This window comes from Cyprinodon variegatus, unplaced genomic scaffold (assembly GCF_000732505.1).
Source record: "Cyprinodon variegatus isolate N-32 unplaced genomic scaffold, C_variegatus-1.0 Scaffold378, whole genome shotgun sequence".
NCBI lineage: Eukaryota > Metazoa > Chordata > Actinopteri > Cyprinodontiformes > Cyprinodontidae > Cyprinodon > Cyprinodon variegatus.
Window position 1 is genome coordinate 725,996 of NW_015150831.1, and position 10,455 is coordinate 736,450.

Sequence of the window (10,455 nt, forward strand, 5' to 3'; positions counted from 1 at the left end):
GCCACACTTGCTCAGCCATGTCTTTTTCCAAATACGTCGTCTCCTTTTCTTTTTAGGGCTTTCAGCTCAAAATTGCACAAATTGCAAAAGGCAGCGCGTTTCACTCTAGTGAGCTTCATGTTCCTCTTCTACTGGTTTGGTTTCTGGATAGACGAGTCTGAGTAGCGCCATCTAACTGCGGAGCTGAATTCCAACCGGTTTTTTGTGACGTACAGTGTGAGCAGGTAGATGCCATTTTTTGGCCCCGATACCTGGCTGTGCAGTATCAGCCAATACCATCTTTGTGTGTATATATGAAGAACTGCATACTACTTGGATGTAAAATAATTGCCATCATGGCTTTGTCAAGCTGCTGCCTTCCTTTTTGAAGCAGGAAAAAGACTAAAACAAAGTGAATCCAGTAGAACTTTTTATTGCCTACCTGGAATGGATGACAATAGTTGAAGAAACTTTTGGCTCTCAATATGGTATCAGTGATATCACTCGCTGATACTGATACCAACATTTTGCTGCTAGATCGGGGCCCCGCCTGATAGTGGTATTGGTATCAGTTCATCACAATAGATCACATCAGAATATCAGTTCACACAGTTTTAGAACATACATCATGAGCTGTGAACCTTGCGGTTTCATCGTATAGTGTGAGCTGTAGCTGCGTGCAACAATAAAAAAAAATCGCACAGTGTATGCCCGGCTTTAGAAGGAAAACTTAACTAAATTAGAAACATGATCGAAGAAAAACAAACAAACCTAAACTTGCTGAAAGACTGATTGGCAATAGCGGCTGGCTAGCTCCAGTGGTCTGCAAACAGGCAGCCAGGGTTCTTATCCCAGCTGGGGGGGATGAGCTGCCAGGGTGGGTCCTTAGGGAAGAGCCTTCATGCTTTGGGGAGTGGCAGCCTAGTGTTTAGGGCATTGCGCTTGTGCTCTGAGTTCCCACTCCCACAGACTGCCGCTCTGGGTCCTTGAGCAAGACCCTTAACCCCCGATTGCTCAATGGGCGCCGCACAATGGAAGCCCACTGCTCCCCAAGGGGATGGATTAATGCTTTGTTGTTTTGTTTCTTGTTACTCTGCATTTAACCCATCCCCCCTTCATTTCGTTGCTCTGAACTTGTGACAGTGTGTTGATAAAAAATTGGGTAAAAGAAGAGAAAAGGATGTTTTGTTGAAATTAACAGCACCTTGTTGGTAAAACGCTAACATTCTATCCAGCATAGTGGTGGAGGAGTGATGATATGGGCTTTTTTTCTGAAAAAAACCCCAGCTTACCAACATCAGAAAAAACCCATAATAGTGACAGAAATAAAGAGAGGTTTTGTAATCGTCCAGTCAAAGTCCAGACCCCAGCCTGCAGGCAGGACGATAAGAGAACTGTGCAGAAAGAAGGCCTGGAAAAAACTTTATTTTTTGTTCTATGTTGTTTGTTGGAAAGATCGTGATACAGACAAACCTCTGGGCTTTATTAAAGGTATTGTCTAGGATTTCCGCAATTTTTTTAAAAGACACGCCCTCTCCACTATAAAAAAATGCACATGCACAACCCTGTACCCGCTTCCTAGAGTGAACGCCTATTAAACGCGTGCGAGAGCATGCACCATTTCTCCTGGTGCCCGCTCTCTTTTAACGTTGCTGTTTGTATCGCTCATACAAGCTAACTTTACAAAAAAAGGTTTGCAATTTTTCCACTATGTCAGACTCACCACCGGTAAGTGGAAATGTGGACGAGCGCGTAGGACGGCCTGATGTAAACATGACAATTAGGAGGACTTATTTTTGATGATCTTATCTTGAGGCTGATTTAAGGAACATCTTCCACTTCACCTTTAAGGCTTTAACTGTCACTGACTGTATTGATGTATTAGCTCCGTTTGGTTTAACAATAAAAGAGAAAATAACTGAATTCCTGCAGAGAAGTAAAAGAAAATCTCCTCTGTCTCTGTTCCAGAGCGTAGCTCCGTCACGTTAACGGACAGCGAGCAGACCTTCCTGAAGAGACTGAAGGACATCCTGAGGGAGAACAAGTTTGATTTGTAAGTTTCCGCCTTTGTCTGTTGTCTAAAGAGATGGTTGAAACTTTGCTCCATTTCCCTACGGACATCTGGAGGGGAAGGCTGACAGGTATTAGAGCAAGATGCTCCTGATCATAGAGAGAAACTTCCCACCAAACACCAAATGTCCCTTTCTGCTGCCAGCTTTCCTCTGAGTGCAGCGGAGGTGGAGCTGGAGGGAAGGAAAACTAGGGAAAGTGAAGTCGGAGCAGATGTTGGAGAAAAGGGGCGTGCTGAGGTCATCCACAGACGCCTCCTTCCTCTACAGCCTCACAGCGTTTCCTCTTATAAATGAAAGTAAAGTCGGCTCTGCATCTGCACACTGCTTATCGGATCCAGATGGCTTCCTTGGACTAACCTCGGATCCCTGATCGCAGCGCAGCGCTCTGTGCTGACTGAAGTTAGGAAGCGGAGCAGGGACATGCTTAGTGTTCACAGACTCCTACATTCTCTTAAAGCCGCTTTTATTCTGAGAGAAATTATTTGTTTAGTTTTTTGTTTGTTTGTTTGATCCAGACATGATGCAGTTTCACATTTATAGCTACAGGGAAGAAACTAAGTATTTGCTAGTTTGCAAGTTCTCACCATTTAGAAATCATGGAGGCTCTGTCATTGTTATCGTAGGTCCATGTCCACTGAGAGACATAATCTGAGTTAAAAAATGCAGAAATCACAATATATGATTTTTTTATAACTATTTATTTGTACAATATAGCTGCAAATAAATATTTGAACACCTGAGAAAATCAATGTTAATATTTGGTAAAGCAGCCTTTGTTTGCAATTCCAGATTTTTTTCCAGTGTGTGGTTTACACGCCAAAAAATGATGCTTCTTAGAGTTAAATAAGATTTTTTCTCTTAAAATAAGATGAATAGATGTTATGCCCTTGGAATTAGATAATGAAGTTGTTTTTTATCTCACGTAAAACAGAAATCCTCTTAATCTATCGGTAAATTTTCTAACTTACTTCCTCAAAAAAAGGGAAATTATGCTTATTTCCAGAACAAATTAATTACTTAGATTCCATGTTCTGCTGTTTTAGTTGTGTAGTAATCACAATGTTCAGGTGTTTATCACCAAAACACTTTGAAAAGCAGCCACCGTCAAGCATGTGGGAGGTAGGCTGTGCTTCTAAGACGCGGTTCCATTTAGGTTGGTCCACTTCTGGTGCAGAAGCTAAAATAAAGAGAGTAGTAAAAGTTTCAGAGGAAAAACCTTCTTTTTCTGTAAATATTAACGAGAAACTCCTCAAATGGGTTAATAGCTTCAGCCTGGTTCAAGTGTTAAATAGGGATGCTCGATATAATCGGCCCCCTATCGGTATCGGCCTTAAAACTGAGTATCGGACATCGGCCACCCCACCGATATTTAACCCGATATTTGATCAGCTTCTGAGTTTCTAAAGTCTAAAAAAAAAAAAAATACTACTTCTTCTTCTTCCTCAAAAACTTATTTTTTACAGACTTAAAAACTTCTAAAGACGGATAAAATATTGATACGTTAAAATATCCCAATATCTTCATATGCTGATATATTGCCATTTAAAAACACCATATCAATCTCTTTTACTAATGAAATATTGCTATATGTCATCGTTATGCTACGAAATCCCCCGAAAATTCACAAAATGTTGCCATATTTTTATATGTTGATATATTGACGCGACATCAATCTATTTTACTAACAAAATCTCACAAAATTTACAAAATATCACGAGAGTTTGTAACAGAACGATTAAATTTCACGAGATTTTGAAAGTAAAATAGATCGATACCGCGTTTTTAAAAATCAATTTGATATCAGCATATGAAAATATATTTGAGTTTATTATTTTTCAAAGTGTCAGAAATGGATAACAAAACTGCTATTTTCAATGACTACTTATTTTTGTCCAGCTTTAACATCGGTATCGATATCGGTTATCGGCTACATGAGTTTTAAAATATCGGCATATCGGATATCGGCCAAAATCCCAATATCGTGCATCCTTAGTGTTAAATCACATCAAACTAAAATCAGTAAGTAAAATAAGTAAAAATGTCTTAAATTAAGCATATTTACCCTTAATTTGAGTAGGTAAATGAGATAGTTTGTCTATGGAATGAGCATTTTTAATCTTAAAACAAGATAATTAGATAAAATGCACTTAAAATTAGACAATGCAATTGTGTTTTCTTATTTTAAGTGAAAACGTCTTGTTCCATTGGCTAAATACCTCCTCAATCCAAGAACAAATGCACTTATTTTAAGAAAAAATGACTTATTTAGATTTCTATTTTTCCCAGTGTAAAGCTGCTCCCCTCAGGCGCATCAGGAGCAGTGATCATACCGCCCACCCCCCAAAAAAACTGAATAAATAAAAAGAAAACAGAAAAAGAAAGAAGGTTTTCAGTCGCAGGAGATCATCATCATTATGTCTGCTAGGAAGTTTGTCTGGAGGAGAACTGACAGTTTAAGCTAGACGCCAAAACTTATGAGTAACTTACACATAACGTGTGTCAAGATCAGAAAACTTTCCTGTAACCCGTGGCCCACATATGGCATACGCTGGCTAACGTCTCAACGTACTTGTGCCGACGCTTGCCAGCGTGCTTCAGCGTGCTCCTAACTTATCCAACATATGCCAGCATTTTTGCCACGTTTTCCATACGTCAGGCACACGCAGATCTAAATCGTCAAGGTGTGACAGGAGCTTAAAGCAGCGATGCAGGATAGGTACCTGAGCCCACCATCTTACTTTAGGAGGATTAAAACCCCTGAAGGGAAAGTAATCGCCGGCAAACTGCAGCTGACTTTACAGGTCTATAGTTTTTATTGCTCAAGGCTGTCAATCCAGATGCTCGAAGTTATGATTGACGTTTAATGTGCTGCAGTAGAATAGTTCCTTTCTCTAACCTGAACAAAAGCAGCCAGCTCATGTCGTACATCTTGGTTTTATGCGTTATTACACTCTGTTTCTTTTTTATTTCATACCAAGAGAAACCAGCGGGTGCCTTCTGCAACAACCAGCAGCCCGTCTTTTGCAACAGTGTCTCTTTTGTCTGTGTTTCACAAGGAAAAAAGTCCCAGAAGGACGTTCCTTCAGTGAATCATTAAAGCCAAAGCTGTCTCAGAAACTATCAGGAGCGTTTTAGCTTCCTGTTCTCCAAACCGGTGCTGGAGGGAAAATGGGGTGTGTCTATTTGCTGAAATGTGTTAATCACCGCAGTGATCTCCAGACGCCTGCCAGGTTCCCTCCCTCTCCGCCTCTAAAGTCATTAAGCAACAGACTAATTAAGAGACAGACTGTGGCTCACGCTAGCCGACTCTCTGGAGCCTTTTCTTCATAACAAAGTCTCAGAATATCAATCTGTGGGGGAAAAAACTTGATTCAGTTTTCTGTTCTTTAGATCCACACCCATAGAGTTCTCTGCTCTGAGTTTCTGTAGCTTTCTGCTGATTTTAGCGCCACTTCCTGTTCCTCAGCATCTGCTGGAGACAGCTCTGTAGAAAAGGGTGTTGCTTTTTAAATAAACCATATCTGTCCTCCTATCACCTCACCAATACTGAAAATAACTTCCCTTAGTAACGACTTTAACACAGAAGAGTGCAGCCATCAGGAGCTGGAAGCGCTTAAAGTGTGCTGTGTTCACAATGGAAAAAAATCAAAATCACCCACGTTTTCCACGGCGCAGCCAGAGCAGCAAAGACGCTTCAGTCACACATCAGAACTAAACTTCAAGCATCAAAAATGAAGCAGCACACGCGTTTTTACTGCTCCTGCTGCTTACGGCCTGAACGTAGCATAGGTCTCTCTACTATGGAGTGAATTTTGCTCCATTATTGCTGCAAAGAACACATTTTGAAATCGAAATTTGGAAAAACTTTGCTGTTTACTCAGATTTTTAAACTTTTTTTTTAAAAACTTTTATCCCTTTCAGGTTGAGTTTTACAAATTACATTATTTTGAAATGATGTTTTCCACATCTTCACTTCTGAGGGGGACTTTCATCTGGGGTGAGGACTAGAGATGCATTTCTATAGGTCTTCTAGACGTTAGGACTTAGAGACGTTATTTATCCCTTAGGATTACTCCTTCAGGGAAATTTTGGTTCCAGTAGCTTATATAGAGTACAAAGAGTTAAAGCAAGATGCCATTAAAGATAAAAATACTACAGATAATATAAAAAGAGTGTATTTAGTACAAAAAAGCCTAAAAAAAAGTTGTAATGTCCTGGAATATGTTTCCCATAGATATAGAAATATCTGCACAGTAGAGAGCTCAGGGAAGACTGCATGGTAGTTGACTTGGATTTTTGCACTCGTTCAGCAGAAAGGTACTGACCTTATAAACATTAACCACGTTTTGATTGGTCAGGGTCCAGCGTTCGCACTGCGCTTTAGTAAATGTGATCTAGAAAGGCAATTTCAAAAGAAAGTAAGAAAAAAACATTATTCAAAATAAAATCTGAGTTTTCAAAACTTTTTTTTTTTAAATAAAGTTTTTCAAATTTTGATTTCTGTAAAATAATGGAGCAAAATTCCCTCCATACTGCCCTCTTTGCAGCCCTACAGTTGTTCTCAAAGGGTTTCATCAGAATGTGATTTGGACCTAGATTCATCCTTCGGATGGCGGTTTGATTTATTCCTGCAGCTCAGTAGCTGGAGGACTTTTCATGCTGATCCTCCACCACTCAGTGTGGGATTTAAACCTCTAACCTTATGGGTTAGAGGTTACACTTTTATTCATCATCTTTTAAAAGCCTTCCTTCAGACAGTAGCAGCAACTAATAGCCCAGTTTCATCCTCTTGTTTTACGTGCAAACCTTTGCAACTTGTTGTACGTGTGCGAGAAGCTGCTCTCTAGTCTTTGTTTTAGTGTCAGGGTCTAAGTGGCGAGTTGTTGGGCAGAGCGGAGGAGGGAAAGGAGCCCAGTTGGCAGCTTGTAGCTGAGAGCAATCTGCAGGGAAACAAAGCCCCGTTGGCCGCTTGCCTAGTTTCCATTCATATTCCTCTCGTCTACACGGACTCTCAAACAAGGCAGCGTCGCTCGCCCGTATGCACGCCACACATACAGATCATCAAACAACAGGAACTCTGAGCTGTGCAGCCCTCCCACATTAAACGAAGCACTTCCCCTGATTAGGACTAATAATAAAACATGACAGTTGGAGGCCAGAAAAAAAGCGGCCGCAGCCGAACAGACGGCCCCTCTGCAGCTCACTGTCAGCACCTACAAATCCGTCTGCTTTAGAGAAACGGGCAACAAAATTTAAACTTTTTGGTTTTAAAGCAATGATTTGTGTAGAGACCAATCAATGCAAATTGATCAGTGATTGGAGGGTCACTTCTTAAAGTTTGATCTTTTACCTTCATCAAATGCATCAAAACTTAAAGCAATCCCCAATAATAAGATATTTGACTAAGACTTTCAGACTTTATTGTTGTTTTCTATACACATAGAGTAAACAAAACAACATTTTGTTTTGTAAAGCTTTCAGACAATTCAGCAATGATCGAATTTAAATAGCGTGGACTAAAAGCATTTTGCAAAGACGCATTTTTATGGAAGTTCAGAGCAGTGCAAAGACAAATAGATATGGTGCAAATATGCAATATTTTGGTTTGGTGTTGATCGTGACCGAAATCATTGGAGCTATGGAGTGAATTCTGTTCCATATTTCTTATAAGGAACGTGTTTTGCAAGTGGAAATTTGGAAAAAGAAAAAAACAATTCGTAATTAAAATTTTGAAAACAGGAAACCGTACTCCAGAAATTAGACTTTTAAAAATGTTTTAATCAAAAAAGTCTCAATAGTAAGTTGGTGTTTTTGTTTAGATTTATTTTTTTTCAATTTAGTTTTTATATACAGGGTTTCCGTGGGTCATTAAAAATAATTTAAAGTCATGAAATTATTATTTTTTAAATTAAGGCCTTAATTGGCATTAAAATTCCTAAAATTTGATATTCGTGGCATTAAAAGTGCTTCGGAATAGAAGCTTGAGGCAGAGAAAAGGCTAGAGAATGGGGGAAAAAATGCAAATTTGAACCAAAGTGGCTGGAAAACGAGGAACTCGGAACATGGCTGCAGCCTGTCCACGGTGAGGATGATGAAGGATTTTGCTGTGTGTATGTAAATATATATATCTGTATGTAAATATATATATATATATATATATATATATATATATATATTTAAGTCATGGGTGCTTGTTGATGGCATTAAGATTATTTCTAAGAGCATTAAAAAAACATTAAATAAGAGTTACTCATTCATGTATAAACCCTGTATATATTTTATTTTGCATACTACAGATATTTTAAAAATATATATTTTCTTTTTTCATTTTATTTCTTTCAAATTTCTGTTTTTCGGATAAGGTTTTATAATTGATTGCATTCTTTTTGTGTTTCACTGATTACATTCTCTTCGCTCTAAGCCCAAGACAAACACTCGCTCTGAAACAAAAGTGTTGTATGAATGCAATTCCTAAGTAGAGAAATTTGAAGATGGAAATTGAAATGGAAAAAAAAAATAATCTAAGAAAACAACAACTTTGTTGATGAAGTAACTTTTTTTTTTACAAAAATTGTTAAACAGTAATGGGAGAAAATTCACTCCTAAGGTTTTTATCATGTAAATGAAGGAAGAAAAAACTGAGCCTTAAAAATCAACTCAGATAAAATCTGCAGCACATCAGGATTGGTTCAGGATAGGTTTCTATTTCGGACTGTTCAGTAAATAAGGCATTAAAAGTGATCCATTAATGCTATAATTTGATTATTCCTCTGTTTATGGGCTGTATTCCTTTTAAGATAAAAACTGGACAAAATCTGAACCGTCATTGAAAAAAACAGAAAGCTGTGTTGGAGCGCTGCATCTCTGGAGCTAAAGGTATTCATTCCACGTCTTGTAAAATCCTCATTTACATGATTTCCTTTATTCAGAACCCAGGATTTGCCGTTGGATGATGAGGAGAGTTTCTCAGCAGAGCTCACCCTGCATCCTGACCAGCCGACCCCAGACGAGCTGCCCTGCACCGCTGCTAATGCTGTGCAGGAGCACAGGGACTCTCAGCCAGGTGAGCAAACAGCTTCTATAGAAGGACAAAACTACATTTGGCATCTAAGACATAAAGAGAAATAAAGATGGCCGCTAACCAACTGAGAACGTCTCCATCCAACCATCTCACCTGGTTTGCTTCATTCATTCTGGTCCTATTGTGGCGTTGGAGTCTTGGGCGGTTCCAGACAGGAGCCAGCTGCTCATGGCTCCTGTACTGAAGCACAAAATAAATTCTAATCATGTGATCTGGATCAGAATTAGTGACTGATGGGTCAATTGCACCCATTTCATTTTTTTTCTTTACAATTTTGTCTTCATTTTGATTTTAAAATTGAAGCGATAGCTTCAGTTGTACCATTTTCATCTCCTAAATGTTATTTTGAACCAAATGTAAAAAAATATATATATTTTTCACTCAGATTTTAATTATGATTTGAGTAGAACTGGTAATTTTCATTTAGTCAGTGTCAAAAATATGTATTTTTCCCAGTTATTCATGTACACTGACCTAATGACTTAGTTATCTGGGGAGGACTCAGAGTAGAGCCGCTGCTCCTCCACATTGAGAGGAGCCAGTTGAGGTGGCTCAGGCATCTGATTAGGATGCCTCCTGGACGTCTCCCTGGTGAGGTGTTCCAGGCACGTCCCACCGGGAGGAGAGGAGACCCAGGACACGCTGGAGGGACTATGTTTCTCGGCTGGCCTGGGAGCGCCTTGGGATTCCCCCGGAGGAGCTGGACCAAGTGGCTGGAGAGAGGGACGTCTGGGCCGACCAACTGAAGCTGCTACCCCTGTGACAGCGGAAGATGGATGGATGGACCGAATATTTTCAATACACAGCTTTATTTTATCCTTTAGTAGATATTTATTTTGCAACTAATTATTTCAGTTGCTTTGTCTTATTTTTAAGGATTTTTATCCTTAAAAAATACAATTTTATAGTTGTAACATCATCAACAGCCTGGCCCCTGTGGTAAATTGGATCTAGAGCTGCCACTGTTAACGGTGTTTCTGTTCTCAGACTCGGAGAGGAGCAGTGGGAGAGTCCCAGAGGAGGCGGTCGTTGATGAGGAGGCCATCCTAAGTCTTCTGGAGAGCAGTCAGACTTTTCTCCCACTCTCACAGACGTCCAACCACTCCCCGCTGTTAGGTACGGTGTCCGACCTTCTACTCAGAGCGTTTAAGCTGAGGTTGGTTTAAACCGCTCTGCTTTGAATGATCTTTGCAGCAGGTTCTTCAATGTTAACCCAACTCAGCCCCATTTTACTGCAGCGTTACTCTAATTCCCCTCTCCTGGTCTGCATCCAATCCCTCAGCTGTTCTTCCATTTTTAGATGAGAAGGAATCCTTAATTTAA

The 10,455-nt window shown here is 39.6% G+C and overlaps 1 protein-coding gene across 1 annotated transcript in view; it reads left to right on the plus strand.

Annotated features, from left to right (window-relative positions):
- The window catches only part of rev3l (REV3 like, DNA directed polymerase zeta catalytic subunit), a 90,578-nt gene that overhangs the window by 44,597 nt on the left and 35,526 nt on the right, over positions 1 to 10,455 (plus strand). Inside the window, exons 8-10 of the mRNA XM_015386795.1 lie at positions 1,948 to 2,032; positions 8,981 to 9,114; positions 10,120 to 10,248. Coding sequence (XP_015242281.1) covers positions 1,948 to 2,032; positions 8,981 to 9,114; positions 10,120 to 10,248 — 348 coding nt within the window. The remainder of the gene's footprint in view (positions 1 to 1,947; positions 2,033 to 8,980; positions 9,115 to 10,119; positions 10,249 to 10,455) is intronic.